Source organism: Mesoplodon mirus, assembly GCF_964341445.2.
Source record: "Mesoplodon mirus genome assembly, chromosome: 3".
Taxonomy (NCBI): Eukaryota; Metazoa; Chordata; class Mammalia; order Artiodactyla; family Ziphiidae; genus Mesoplodon; species Mesoplodon mirus.
The window spans coordinates 92835542-92851858 of record NC_138978.1 but is presented as its reverse complement, the minus strand read 5'-3'; the positions used below and the strand labels follow the sequence as shown (position 1 = coordinate 92851858).

At 31.6% G+C, this 16317-nt stretch overlaps 1 protein-coding gene across 2 annotated transcripts in view; it reads left to right on the top strand.

Moving 5' to 3' along the window:
- Positions 1 to 16317, top strand: part of DPYD (dihydropyrimidine dehydrogenase) — an 817544-nt gene that overhangs the window by 206726 nt on the left and 594501 nt on the right. For both annotated transcript variants that reach the window (XM_082616443.1, XM_082616442.1), the window contains one exon: positions 11505 to 11666. In XM_082616443.1, the coding sequence (XP_082472569.1) occupies positions 11526 to 11666 (141 nt within the window). In that variant the 5' untranslated portion in view covers positions 11505 to 11525. The remainder of the gene's footprint in view (positions 1 to 11504; positions 11667 to 16317) is intronic.

Here is a 16317-nt window from a genome sequence, read left to right as displayed (position 1 = left end):
AGATGCTCTATAAAATAATTATTGAACACTGTGTTTGGACTCTAATATATTAATTTAAATTTATTAATGCAAATGTATGCTTATCTTACCTCATTCATTTATCAGTTGGTATAACATTAAATTTTCTGGAATTCAGCCTGTAATATATAGCATCTCAGTTTTGAGTCTAGCAAATGATAGAATGCTAAATTTACTAGTGCTAAAGACAAAGGACTATAATATTGTCAAAATGTCCCCTCTTTTGTAATGCATTGTACTGGAAAAGATAGATGGATGTTAAATTGTCTATTGAATCATTAATGCTTATGCAAAGTCTGCCCTGTTTCTGTTTTATAGTATATGTCTTTGGGCCTTTAAAAGGTTACATTTTTACTTTTAATCACAGCCAACACATGTAACATTAACTACTTTTCTTCGTATTTGCTTCAAAAGATTAATATTTAGTTCTGCAAACCTATAACACAAAGCATTATTAGTCAATCCATTACAAAATATAAGCAATATAAAATCTAAAAGTAATACAACTAAATGAGAAGAGATATTCATTGTACATATGAAGCCAATTTTATATGAGACAGGTAAAGCCACACTGTTTGTGGTTGTGTGTATGTTTGGAAACATTTAAACATATGCTATTGTAAATATATTTTAAAAATTAATTTTTTTATACAGAACAATGATTTATATTCTATATATGTATATGTAAATTAAACTGAAATTACGGCTTTTTTCTTTAGTATAATCAAGACAAAGAAACATCTATATAAACACATGAGATACTACTTAGAATATTTGTCATTATTAATAAGTAAAATTCAGTGTAACAGAATCTAGACAAATGGAATTTTAATCTAACTAACCATCCCATTATATGGAGAAGAAATTTGAAATCCAGCAAGGTTAAATGATTTATCCCAGATCACAGAACCACTTGATAATGTAACTGGATTTCCTGAGTGTACATTTTCTTGTTGAGTGTGCTTTTGTTTGCATCACACTACACTATTTATATGAATGAAGTATGTATATTTATAAGTCAGTATTAAAATATAAAGAGCTAAATAAGTAACACATTTGCTATCCTGACAGAGTTTTATAAGTAGTATTAATATATTGAAGAGTGGGCAAAATGTATAACACAGTAGACGTCATCTTAAAGAAATTTGGGTTTCATTTTTAGACAACTACTTTGATAAATTGAAGATTTTTAAGTAAATTATTATAATCAAGGCTAATTATAATTTTGAAAGTAGTTTGCGTTTAAATTAATGCACTTGGAAAGGAGACTTTTCTGATAAATCTATTTGTACCCACTGTACAGATTGTAACTGACAGCTGGTTTTATGAGCCATATATAATAACACACTATGCTAGACACCAAAACACCCTGTCAGTTAAGAAATCTCTCATTTCTGTCAGTGAAGAGCAAACCTTCATAAAATAGTCTGACTTTATTTTGCTTGAATAGAAGAAAATAGGAGTGTTAAATTATAGTCTAGTTCTAATTCTGTCAAGTTATTATCATATATAATGTTCAACAACAGTCACTGAGTTTGTTGTTTTAAATCTTGTTTGGGGTAAGATGATTTGGAGTGAGATTATTTGAGCTCTTTCTTACCTTCAGGTTTTTTTTTTTTTTTTTTTTTTAGCTATTATATATATTTGTTATTGAAAATATAAATTTATTTTTAAAACTTGGCCAAAAACTTGATTGACTTGTACTTTTTTGCCCTTTTCAATAACAAAAGATTTTTAAAGAACAAAGAAACAACAACAAAACCTCCACAGATTTTCTTTTTGTAGCCAAATATTAGTAACCAGTATATTTAACTTATATCCGAGATGACACAATTCTCAATTATTTGCTGAGTAGGCAGCTCATGTGATATAGCTTTGTTTTTAGTGTAAAGTCTTTCAGAAGAGAGGGACATATGAAGTGCAAGAATACAACCAGTTCCTAAATTTCTAGTTCAAACTTTTAGACATCAAATGCCCTTTTAGTATAGAATGTGTGTATATTTTTGTTTAAGTATAAAGAATCAAATTTAAGCCAGAATTCTGGTTACTTTTAAAAAGATGTACAGTTTAGTTGGGTTGTAAGGAAAAATAATCTCAGTAAAAAATAAAATTTATAATATAAAATTAGAGAAAAATCTTTTAGCATTTTTATGTAGTTTATAAATAGAGGTTTCTATCAATGTTAATTTTACTTCACCTTCAATAATTTCTCAAATTAAAATATTTCTATTTGCTTTCAAGTTATGTAATATTTATAAATGATACTTGTAGATTTCTACTGCTACATTTTTTTTCTTAGCTTTAATGATCATTCTAACATTATGATCATGACTCTAACATATGTGTTTCTATATTTGCATTGCACTTTAGATGTAGAAAGGCATCCTATCTCCTTGAAGAAATTATATCATGAATTATGGTAAATTACTATATGCAAATTCTAGCATACACTAAATGAAATAATCTTATGTTCTATTGTTTATTTCTGTGCTTCTTAATCTCTCTCTAAGAATGAAAAATATTATACCTTTGTAAATTTCTTATAAAATCTATTGCACATTTTATTATTTTCTCTGGATAAAGTGGGCTTGTTAGTTTTCACAACAGATATTCACATTATTTACTTTAAAATGATCATTCAAAACTGTGAAGTACTTTACACTTTTTGAATTTTGCCTAAATGTTTATTTTTGATATTAAAAGAGAAATGCTCATTAATTGAGTTTCTAATATTCTACTACTTGCTTAGAGGCAAAGATTATAGATTAGTCATGGTTTCTGAAATTTTAAAAAATTAATAAAAGACACATCAGAAAAATATACAACTATCGTAATTTATATTAACAAATACAGTGGTTGAAAAGGTGTAGTTCAAAGAAAGGACATACCTGCATTATGCTTCTGGTTGGAAAATGGTGAAAAATTGATAAAGCTTTTTAAAGGAAATGTTATTTGAACAATGATATATGGTATGAATAGGATGGATATTGGTATAGATGATAATTGTATTCCATTTAACCGGAACAATCTAGAGCAAAAATACTGATTCTTCATTCGTATCTAGTGCTTACCAAAAGACCTCTCACAGAGTAGATGTTCGTAAATACGGGATGATTAGTGAATTGAGTACATTTGCACATACACACTAAGTTATCTTAACTAAGTTGGGTAATATTATATGTTCTCAGGTCAATTTAATAGAGAAAGGTGGATAGGGTGCAGAAAATTGGAGAAGCAAAAGTGACATTTTTACATTTCTATAATGTATATAAATTATTATGCCTCTACTTACATGCCTCCATGCCATTTCTTTTTTATGACCTAGTAGATTGATGATAATTTTTCTTTCTGTACTTTTTGCTCTTTTTTGCTGTCTTCTACTTCCTAACATGAATTTTCTTTAATAAGTGTTAAAATGTTAAACTCTTAGAATTAACATGTTAAGAAAACCTTTTTAGGGAGAAAAAGCCTAGGGGAAGGGGTGGGTACTTAAATTCATTAAATCTGCCCTATGCTCCATAATGTACTAGGCATCTTATCTATGTCAAGTATTTAAACAATATTTAACATAAATATGACTAATTAAGAAGGAATTTTGATCTGTATTTCTTAGGTGATGAAACTGAGGCTGAGAGAAATTACATTTTCCTCCAATCATATGGTATAAGCATGATTCAAATCCAGGAGCATATGGCTCAGAAGCCTGTGTGTGTGTGTGTGTGTGTGTGTGTGTGTGTGTGTGTGCGTGCGTGCGCACACTTGAACGTGTGTTTTCTAGTTTAGCGTCTCAAGGTCAGATAAAAACTTTATTTTCTACAATAATTATTTTTTTATTTCCTTACACATTGAGACTAAAATAAATTCATAGTTCTAAAGTCTACTCATGTAAAAATGTTGTAAAATTTAGTGTATGTGGTATGAAGGGAGGATTTTCAGAATAAAAACATCCAAATCTATTCTTCCATCTCCACTTGTCTCTACAAGAATGTGAGTACTGTGAGGGCGGGAATTTTTGTGTATTCTGTTCGTGATATATCCCTACCTCTCCTTTGCCAAATATGTGAAGATACATAGATTGTTTATTGAGGGATGGTGAGTGCCAGAGAGATGTCCTTTTGCCTATACTTTTGTATGTGCTACTAGAGATATTTTCTATTCAACTAGTGTACATCATGACACTCACCATTATATAGCTCAATCCAGAAATACAAGTAATGTTAATTCACCCTTCTCACACATGCAAACTTATTGAAGTTTAGCCCAAGTATTTTTTAAATGCAACAGATTGGAGTTTATCTTGGAAGGGTGCTTCCATCTGTGAAAACACTCATTGGAAGAAGGAAGAACACTTTAAAATAAATCCACCAGCTGTATTGATAATGCTGCAGTGACATGAAGGCCTGAATATGATAGAACTATTTGTTAAAATAGTTATACCATATGAGAGAATAGCTGGCTTGTGAGTTTTTCGTGTTTCTTGATAATGACTTTAAGAATCATTAAATTGTAGAGGGATGACACTAATGAAGTTTCAAGCTATAACTTTAAAATGAAAAACAAAGAATAAAAGTTGAAGTTATCTTAAAATTAACTCACGTAAATGGCACAAGTTGTACCTTAGAATATGCTTTAAAAATCCCAATGAGTAATAGAAAATTCAGCACCAACAAGACACTGGGTAAGTTAATGGACGGGATAACAGTCAATGCCTGTTCTTTTGTGTTGAGATAAAAACAGCAAACATATCAAACATCATTTTTGTCTTTTAGATTTTTGTTTAAAGAAGGGTAAAAGTCATCATCCTTTATATATAAAATAAATCTGTGCACAAAAGATCAGATATTTATTTTCTATCCCTCCTAACATAGCCCTGTACATTTTTTCTTTCACACAGTAGAAGACTAAAATACTTGTGACTGATTGAATAACGTGAAGAAACCAGTTGAAGTGGTTGTGTATTTTCTAGAAGGAGACTGCTGGGTTGTCTTTAAAGTACCCTTCTAAATTTAAATTTTATAGCCTTTACTTTTAGAAAGGTTTAAGAGCTCACAGAATAGGAGTCAAAACTCTAGTTTAGAAGGAGGGCTCAAGAAATCTTCCCACTTACTATGAGAGAAATAATTGATATTGATCTTGACGTTCTTGATGGGAAGAGTTGAGGAAGTGTTTCCTTTCTAACAGGTTTCTGAATGTCTTTGACTCTGAGTACCCAGATCTCTACACATGGAGTTATCTACTGTTTCTTCAAAATTATTTGTAAGAGGTCAATTGCAAAGGTGACTTCTGAATAGTTGCTTAATGTTGGCTTAGCCCATTTTCAAAACCATGTTTCTATATTCTGTGATATATGCCAGTGCTTTCCGTTTTTTAGGTTTAAATTGTTTCTTCTTCAAATTCCCTGTATTTCCACTCCCTTTCTGAGAATTTCCACATCATCTATACAGTAGTCTTCCTACTTAGTCCCTTAGTACTGGCACCCTTCTATTAAAAAACTTCAATTAAATACCAAACCTTTAAGTTGACAGTGAAGATTCTCCATAATTTGGTCCAAACATATTTTCCAAATACATCTCCTAATAATCATTTCCTAAGTGGATGAATGAACTACTCTAGCCAAACTGCCAAGTCATTATGCCAAGACATATTTTGAACTTTTCTGATTATTTACTCATTTCAATCTACAATGACTGTATGGCATTCCCTCTCATCTCTTAGGTCTGTCACCTCCAGAGTCATTTTGAATGCCACCAATTTTAAAACTGATTCTAAACCTTAGCCTGAAATGACTTCTTACTCCGATAGCAAATCATTTTGATATCAGGGAACGTAAATTTGCCTTTAAAAAAATTGTCATGGTGATTTTTGTAATTTAAGAAACATTCAGTAATTCTTATTAATTTAAAAAAATTTTATAGCCTCCTATGATTTTATTTTGATGTAAGGGTTACACTTGGAGTTATGAGAGTGCTGAAGAATTACTAGACAGTTTTATTGTCAATGATAGGCTGTGATAGATCAGGCCCTAGTAAGTTTGACAGCAGTAGCATATTGTGAGCCATAAGTGTAATTTTAAATGTTTTATTTGTTGCATTAAAAAATATGTATCTCTTTCTCTTCTTCTGTCATTATTTAATGTGCAGTCTTGAAACTAATTTGGGGCTCATAAAACAATCAGTATTCTTGTGGAAAGATCCTTAGGTGTTTAAGTAGATTATATTCTTTCTGCATTTTTTTTCCTCAAATATCCTTTAAAGTTATCTGCAATTGACATTTTTTGCTATGATACTCTTTTTATATTATAAAAACTTCTAATTATGCAATAGGATTTTTTAGTCAGTGAGTCAGTAAATATTTGTTAATCAGTCATGTCAGACGTTCCTGATGTGTCAAGTAAGATGAGGAAAGAATACTGACAATGACTTTGAGATTTTCTCGGCAGTGATTAACTGCTTGCTTAATTGCAGGTGCTGAGTTAGTGGATCAATGGGCTTAAGTAGGAACTAAAGAAGTTTGCTTAGGAGTAGACCAATTAATTTTAAGTTCGTAACTGTTCATTATGAACAGTTTGTTTCATGTTTACTACTATTAGGCAAAATTATCCAAAACCAGACCAACGACCAATGAGATGTCTGTATTTGTTTACCATTATCATACTAAAGCATTTTGTAAGTAAATACAAGGTGACACCTAAGTATTATTTAATTTTTAGGAAAAAGAACTATTAATTTGTAACATTAATTAAAATTTTAGACTGCAAGTTTACATCTTTACTTTTAGATTTGTGTACAGTAGAGATGCAAATTATTTCCATTCAGTAGGAAATATAACTCCAAAAGTGATGTTTTATTGCCTTCTAGGATATTGTCCAGTTTTGCATCTAATTTAGCAGTCTTATTCAAATATCCCTTTATAAAAAAATTTTATTTTCTACAAGAATGATTTTTTTATTGCCTTACACATTGCCTATATAATTCCCAGTCCTGTAAGTGTACTTTTTAAAATAACAGCTTTATTGAGATATAATTCATATCCCATACAATTTGCCAATGTAAAGTGCACAGTTAAGTGATGGTGAATAAATTTGCAGAGTTACAATCGTTACCACAATCAAATTGAGCATATTTTTATCATCCCAAAATGAAACTGTATACCCATTTGCAGCTGTTTTCCATTTCGTTTCAGACCCCCAGTCATAGGCAATTATCAATCTGCTTTGTCTCTTTAGTTTTGCCTATTCTACATATTTTCTATAAATGGAATCATATAATATGTAGGCTTTTGTGAATGGCTTCTTTCACTTAGCATAATATTTTCAAGGTTCAGCCATGTCGTAGCATTTATCATTACTTCATTTCTTTTTATTGCCAAATAACATCAATTATATGGATATACAACATTTTTTTTTAGCCTTTCATCAGTTGATGGCCAGTTGAGTTGTTTTCATTTTAGCCATTAGGAATAATACTGCTATGGACATTAGTGTACAAAGTTTTGCATAGATATATGTTGTGAATTTTCTTGGGTGTACACTGAAGAGTTAAATTGCTGAATCTCATGGTAACTTTCCTTTTAAAATTTATGAGGAACTGCCAAACTATTTTTTAAAGCAGCCACATCATTTTCCAATCCCATCAGTAGCCTATGAGAGTTCCAATTTCTTCACATCCCTGCCAACACTTTTCACTGTATGTCTTTTCAACTATAGCCCACTAAGCAGGTGAGAAGTGATATTTCATTGTCATTTTGGCTAGCATTTCTCTGATAGATGATGTTGAATGTCATTTCTTATGCTTGTTGGCCATTTGTATGTTTCTGGAGAAATGTTTATACTAATACTTTGCTCGTTTTAATTGGCTATTTGTTTGTTATTAGTGAGTTGTAGATATTCTTCACATATTCAAGATGCAAATTTCTTATTATGTATGGTTTTCTCCTGTTCTGGTTTTCTTTTAACTTTTCTGGTGGCGTCCTTTTAATTTTGATGAAATCCAATTTATCTATATTTTTGCTGTTGCTTGTGCATTGTTGTCATATCTAAAAACCATTGCCTAATCCAAGGTCATGAAGATTTGCTCCTGTGTTGTCTTCTAAGAGTTTTATAAATTTAGCTCTAAAATTTAGATCTATCATCCATTTTTAGTTAACTTTTATGTACGGTGTAAGGTAGAGTTTCAGCTTAATTCTTTGGCATGTGGAATTTGGTTATTACAGTATCACTTGTTGAAGAGAATGTTCTTTACCTATTGAATTGTCTTGGAACCCTTTTAAAAATCAGTTGAACATACTGGGTTGGCCAAAAAGTCATTCGGCTTCCAAATGTACTGAAGAAACATTTACATGTGTCAGTTGTGACTGTTGGTTTCTAAGAAGACCAATACTCCATTGAGCAATACTCCATTGTATACTATATCTTCTTTATCCATTCATCCGTTGATGGACATCTGGGTTGCCTCCACATCCTGGCTTTTGTAAATAATGCTGCTATGAACATGGGGTGCATGTAACCCTTCAAATTAGTGTTTTCGTTTTCTTCAGATATATGCCCAGGAGTGGAATGGCTGAACCACATGGTAGTTCTGTTTTTGGTTTTTTGAAGAACCTCAATACTGTTTTCCACAGTGGCTACACCAATTAACATTACCACCAACATTGCACAATGATTTCCTTTTCCCAGACAGAGGTTTGAGTGCCTGAAATAAGGTGGTAAGCACAGAAATGGAGTGGAGAGACAGATCTGAGAATAAGAGAAATACTGTTAAACCACCATGAATGCTGTTAAAACCATGCATTTAGATCTATTTTAAAATGTTTTACTGTTATGGAATGTCAGTTTGATTCTTTTTTAACAGATTACAATATTCTAATTATATTTTTATTGTTTTATCTATTTTGTGTGTCTTTTTAGACTGAATTTTTATTAAAATTAATTTAAAGTTTTCATCTGCTAACTTTACTTTCTGGATCACCTGTGGGTCTGCTTCATTTATTTATTTGGTTTTCTGATTATCAGGGATTTAATTCTGTCTTTTCTTATGCCTAGAAATTTTTTATTTAGTGCTGGACATCTTATATAAGATGATTGGTGTTAAAACTTAAATAAAGACCTAGTAAAGTTCTAGGAATGTAGTAAAGAGTCAATAAATAGTAAAGATGATTGTTGTTGTTTATTATCATCAGTATTTTATATAGGAATTTGTATTTATCATTGAAGTTAGTTATGGAAGCAATGTATGTGTTTTTGAAGACCTTCAAAGTACTTTAAACAAAAGCCAAAAGAAAAATAAATGAATTTGTTTCATATTGTTAAATACATTCTACCATCTCTTTTTTAAAAAGTATTTTTAGAGCATTTTTATATTTACTAAAAAATTGTGAAGATGGTACAGAGAATTTCCATACAAAGTTTCACCTACTATTAACATCTAACATTGTATAGCACATTTGTTACAATTAATGAAACATTATTAATATATTATTATTAACTAAAGTTTATAGTTTCTTCAGATTTCCTCTGTTTTCACCTTATGCCCTTTTTCTGATCCAGGATCCTGTCCAAAATAACAGATTACATTTAGTTGTCACATCTCCTTAGGGACCTCTTGATTGTTACAGTTTCTCAAAATTTTCCTTATTTTTGACAAAATACTTGACAGCTTTGAGGAATACTGGTCAGGCCCAATAATTTAATTTTCATTAGATGAAAACATGCTTCTGAAATATTCAACTTATTATTTATTATTTAGTAAATGATGATGTAGTCGTATAATTTATGAAAAAGTCGGGTTCCAAAAATAATTTTTTTAACATCTTTATTGGAGTATAATTGCTTTACAGTGTTGTAACAAAGTGAATCAGCTATATGCATAGGTATATCCCCATATCCCCTCCCTCTTGCATCTCCCTCCCACCCTCCTTATCCCACCCCTCTAGGTGGTCACAAGGCACGGAACTGATCTCCCTGTGCTCTGCAGCTGCTTCCCGCTAGCTATCTATTATACATTTGGTAGTGTATATATGTCAATGTTACTCTCTCACTTGGTCGCAGCTTACCCTTCCCCCTTCCCATGTCCTCAAGTCCATTCTCTACGTCTGTGTCTTTATTCCTGTCCTGCCCCGAGGTTCATCAAAACAATTTTTTTTTTTTTTAGATTCCATATATATGTGTTAGCATACAGTATTTGTTTTTCTCTTTCTGACTTCACTCTGTATGACAGACTCTACGTCCATCCACCTCACTACAAATAACTCAATTTCGTTGCTTTTTCTGGCTGAGTAGTTAATATTCCATTGTATACATGTGCCACATCTTCTTTATCCATTCATCTGTCGATGGACACTTAATGTTGCTTCCATGTCCTGGCTATTGTAAATAGTTCTGCAATGAACATTGTGGTACATGACTCATGTTTTTCTCAGGATATATGCCCAGTAGTGGGATTGCTGGGTCATATGGCAATTCTCTTTTTAGTCCAAAAATCATTTTTTAAAGATTTTTTTAAATCAATTATTTATTTATTTATTCATGGCTGCATTGGGTCTTCATTGCTGCCCGCAGGCTTTCTCTAGTTGCGGCGAGTGGGGGCTACTCTTTGTTGTGGTGCGCGGGCTTCTCATTGTGGTGGCTTCTCATGTTGCGGAGTACAGGCTCTAGGCGCATGGTCTTCAGTTGTTGTGGCTCACGGGCTCTAGAGCACAGGCTCAGTAGTTGTGGCGCACAGGCTTAGTTGCTCCGTGGCATGTGGGATCTTACCGGACCAGGGATCGAACCTGTGTCCCCTGCATTGGCAGGCGGATTCTTCACCACTGCGCCACCAGGGAAGTCCCCAAAAATTCTTAATGAAATGTAAAGGATTCTAAGCTAATCTATAATAGTCAAATGTGTGGAAGGAAGTGATTAAGGATGAACTTGTTAAGGTTTGGTCCTGTATAATGAGTTTCGTCTGCATATTTGGTTAATAGGAAGTTACTGAAGGACGATAGTCAACAAAGAGTGTCACAGTACATGGTATCCATGGACAGGCCAGATGAAATGAAGGGAAATAGAGCCCTGGTTGCTTTTAATTTAGTTAAATGGAGGATAACCTGGATAACCTGAGCATAATCTTTTTTTTTTTTCTTAAGATTTAGATTTTAAGCTTGTTCAAGCAATCTACTTAAATACCTTTGTTAAAACTGTAAAGAAATATTTATAGCAGGATAGAGTTAGATGCCTTGTTAAAGAAAAATAGTTACAGAACATTCATATTTTAAATTTCGAATACCAAAAATATTCATTTATTAATATGATGTATATTGAATACTCCTATATATTACTTTGCCAATAATTGATTTATAGCTTCTGATGGTAAACAGTATTATAACCTCTGCATCTTATACATATCTTGATTTTCAATCCAATAATCTAATAGAAAAAAATAGGTCATAATTTGAGTGTTTAAAAGGTACATTGTTACGTAAGAAAATTTTATTTTATTTTATTTTTGCAGAACTATTATGGAGCTGCTAAGATGATTTTTTCTGATAACCCACTTGGTCTGACCTGTGGAATGGTATGTCCAACTTCTGATCTTTGTGTAGGTGGATGCAATTTATATGCCACTGAAGAGGGACCAATTAATATTGGTGGATTGCAACAGTTTGCTACTGAGGTATGTAAGATGTATACATTGTTCTCCCCCCAAAGCACAAAAATCTTAAAATAACTTTAATTCTTGATGCTTTGTTGATATATAATATTTTTAGTGTGATATACAGGTAAAGTGAAAGTGTTTTTTGCCATAAACAGTATTTTTATTCAACAACTTGGCTTCAAAAATGAAGTTTTCTAAAACCATATGTCAAATTAATTGTAATCCCAGAAGGTTATTAAAAATACTTTCACTGAAAGTTATATAAAGTGGAGGATCTGAAAATGGGATATATTCATTAACTTTACATTGGAATGTGGCTAGGAGCCCCCATTATGAAAAGACTATCTTGCTTAACTGATTCTTTTTCCAGAAATTGTCTTTAATCTTTACAGCTTGAAATAATGCATCAGTATTCTTCTGTAATATTTTTTGAGTAGTAGAGGTTGTAGAATTATCAAACACCCTGAAACTGAATACTATTCTTTAACATTAGCTTTTGTGAATTTATGGATTAAAAGCCGGTGTGTTATTTGGATGCAAATTTATAATGAAGTAATATGAAAACATTTTGTCCCTATTTATCCTGTAAGTTTGTGCCATGTCTTTCTCTTTTAATGAATCCTTTTTAAATGACTTTGATTCTCTGGGACATCTTATTCTCTCTGGGGTGTCCTTTTTGGAGTCAACTAACAGGTCAATTCCCATGTATCATTTAAATGACCAGCTTATATGGAGGTTCCAGTAAAATTTTGTAATCCTTGGTGTCCAGTTGGCTAGAATACCAAATTAAATGCCTGTCAGCACTAGATTTTTAGTTAATGACTTCCCTGTCTGATATTGTCAACTTAAATGCAATATATTCTTTCTTTTTAGGACCCTTCCCATAGTATCCCTCAAACTTAAATCTCACTTTGCTTTTAGTAATAAATCAGGGTTATTCCCTTCCTGCTTTCTGACAGGTTAATTCTAAGGAAGGGCTCCTGGGAATGAGAAAATAGAAACAATTTGTGGTTGTGAGTTGTTGCAATAAATTCTTGGATTTAATTTCTTTTCCTACCAAATTCAAAATTGCATTAGGCTTACCTGACCAGTGCAAGGTATGATCTTTACAACCTGAGAAAATCCTTAGTTGATGGAGAAGATTCACTTGAATTCTTCCACATTTTTCTTTGGGGACTCATTGCCTCTTAATTAAAACAGGGCAAGCTTGCAAGGATGTATTAAGTAAAAGGTCACATAATATGTATATGAACTAACACTGCATTTCAAAACAAAATGAGTTAAAATAATTTTGTAAGTTTGTCAGTGACCTGACAACAGAGAGGGAGAAGGCGAAAGGGGGAGAGCGATAAGGAAAGGGGGGTAGAGAGAGAGAGAGCGCGGGAGAGAGGAAACAGAGAGAGGGAAACACCATTCTTCTGAGAACTCTCACTTGGTTTTAATGAGGTTACTACCACTGCTTTCCAAAGCAGTCTGTTTATTTAAGACATAGCATAGATTAGAATGGCATTAAACTTATTTTAAGTGACTCATGGAATTTAGATAGGAATGTATCTTATTACGTTCCATTTTTACTTTGTATTACTGTGGCTTCAAATATATCTATCAAATCATAAATAAAAATCTCTCAGTGGAACTATATAGAAAAGCTTTCCATTCATTTTTTTTTTTAAGTTGACTACTTAGGGCAAGTTATTTTAGAGAGTTCTGTGAAAGGGTTGTTTACTTAAATTTACCCAACTGCCAAAGTTGTGAAGGTAAGCAGAAACAGACTCACAGATATAGAAAACAAACTTGTGGTTACCAAAGGAGAGAGGGATTGGGGGGGACAAATTAAGGGTATGGAATTAACAGATACAAACCACTATGTATAAAATAGATAAGCAGCAAGGATATACTATATAGCACGGGGAATTACACTCATTATCTTGTAATAACCTAAAATGGAGTACAATCTACAAAACACTGAATCACTATGCTGTACACCTGAAACTAACACTAAATCAACTGTACTTCAATTGAAAAAATAAGCAAAATACAATGAACTAATTGACTTCTAGTGAAAAGAAAAAGTATAAATATTTTAAATAATATTAAAATAAAAATATTAAATGATTAAATTATAAATAACAGTATACAAAATACTATTATTCTTTCAAACTACTAAACTACTGACATGAATACTTATGTCAAAGTGGAACATGATGCAAATAATTTCATGTTTTGGTTGTTTGATAAAACAATGATTGATTTTTGACCTTTAAAGAAATATAAATCTATTTTTCAGTCAAATTAAGCAAAGGTTAGGAAAGCAGAGTAAAATAGTATGATATTTTTCAAAATTGTTTTTCCTATAACTTATAAGTGATTTTTAAAATATCAACTCTGTAGTCTGCCATTATCATTTAAATCCATACCTTACACCTTTCCATCTGAACATGGGCATATGATTTGGAGGGACTGTGGTAGAAAAGGAATAAATCACACAAAGGATAGCATGAGGAGAATCAGGAGACCAGCTACTCAGCTACTTTCTTTCTGTTCTGTATTGTCAGTCCTTTGCTGTCCTCACATCTGCGGTGACCTTGCTTCATACACTTTTGTGTGCTTGTGGGACAAACAGGCTACAGGGTTATTCCAAATCTCTCTTAGAGCCAGTTTTTCCTAGTTCAGTTAGGTATAATAATAGTGCTTCAATAAAACAATTTTGGAAATAATAGTTTGCTGTGGATTTTCTTATCAATTTCATCAGGGTCTTAAAAATTTCTCTACACAAATGTAACACTTGAAAATTTTATTTTAAAATGTGTTTGATCATTTAGTTGAATTTTTAAGAAATCATATATTTATCACATTTAATAAACCAACTAGACTCTCATTACCTCTCAAATTTAACTGATGAATTGTTGCAAAATGATAATGAAATGAGAATGCACCTTTCTACTCATTTCTAAAGTTTGAAAAACAACTATAAGTAGATAATTAGCTGCATGTCAAATCACTTCCCTTTTACTGATGTTAGAGAGTTTTAGAGACAATTTAGAAAAATTAAAATTGAAAGTCCAAGGTTCTAAATTTTGACTCTAAATCTTAAAGTGAATGAGGTTCAGAGGATTAGTACTTAAGATTGCTGCCTCAATTATGAATTTTTAGGAATACATTAGTTTATGAAATTGGTATCTAAAAACAGTATCTGTTTTTCCCAGTAAATGTTTTATGAGATTATTTTAATACCCATTAAATATACTGTTTTGTGTGGCATATACTTCTTCATGACACTGTACTTTTAGTTTACTTTTCAAATTTTCAGCTAAGAATGGAACTGACAAACGGAATTCCAGACTAAATCAGGTGACTCACTGAGAACAGAATTACTCTTTAGATTTTTCTCTAATTGTATCTCTCAGCAGGTTTTTTATATCACCTCTCATTTGTAATACCCAGTTCTTAGCCCACCATCATATACTATTTATGTACCATCATATACTATTTATATACCATCATATACTATTTGTATTTATTTCTATGTTTTATTGAGTAGGCACAGTTGAAATCAAATTGACCAGTGCTTATAATATAGTAAAAAAATACACTGATATAATTCAAACAGCCAGGTATTATGAGGCTACATTAAGTAACCTAGTAAAATTACTTAAATGACTTCAATATTTATATTTTGTTAAATGCTGCAATAAATGCTTTATAGAATTGTGAATGAAGAAGGAACATGATTACTTGAGTTAGTGATTATTTTAATAGGACAAATATTATTTCTACCATATCTTCATCCTGAACATGGAGTCACTGAAAGCCTTAAACTTTTGCCTTCTACAGGTATATTGGAGGAGAATATAGACACACATACACTAATAAATAATAGAGTATTGCTTGTCCTCTCTCAAATAATGTTTTTTTGTGATGCATCCCATCTATCAAATAGATAAGTAGAGATGAATAAAAAATGTAGATGCAGTCCACATATTAAAATCAATTATTAAGAAAAAGTGCATAAACTGAAATGTGAGGTTGGATATACTCTGTGTGTTATGTCGATTGCTTTATAAATCAGTTAATAAAACAAATGACCGAGATACTTTGGAGAGTGAATGAGAACACTATTAATAATTAATTCAGGGCAACAGAAACAAACCAGGACTATACCAGGAAAACTGGCTTGTATAAACACCCAGTGTATTAAGCTCCCACTAGGTAAGGATTCAGTTAATCAAACAAACATTGATTGAACATTGATTAGAATTAAGTGTTGTTGTAGGCTGCTTCTACATACTACATGTCCTGAGAAACATTGTAGTTTCTCAGGAAATAATACAAACCAACAATGAAATTTCATAACAAACTTAATAAGGCATATGCATTTACATTAGCATCTTTGGACTAATAATCCAACCTTCATTATTATTTTTTTTTTGTTAAATTGTTTATTTGAGATTTTTCTTGTTTTTAAGGTAGGCTTGTATAGCTATAAACTTCCTTCTTAGAACTGCTTTTGCTGTATCCTATAAGGTTTTGGATCGTCGTGTTTTCATTGTCATTTATCTCTAGGTATTTTTTGATTTCCTCTTTGATTTCTTCAGGGATCTCTTGGTTATTTAGTAACGTTTAGCCTCCATGTGTTTGTGTTTTTTACGTTTCTTCCCCTGTAATTGAT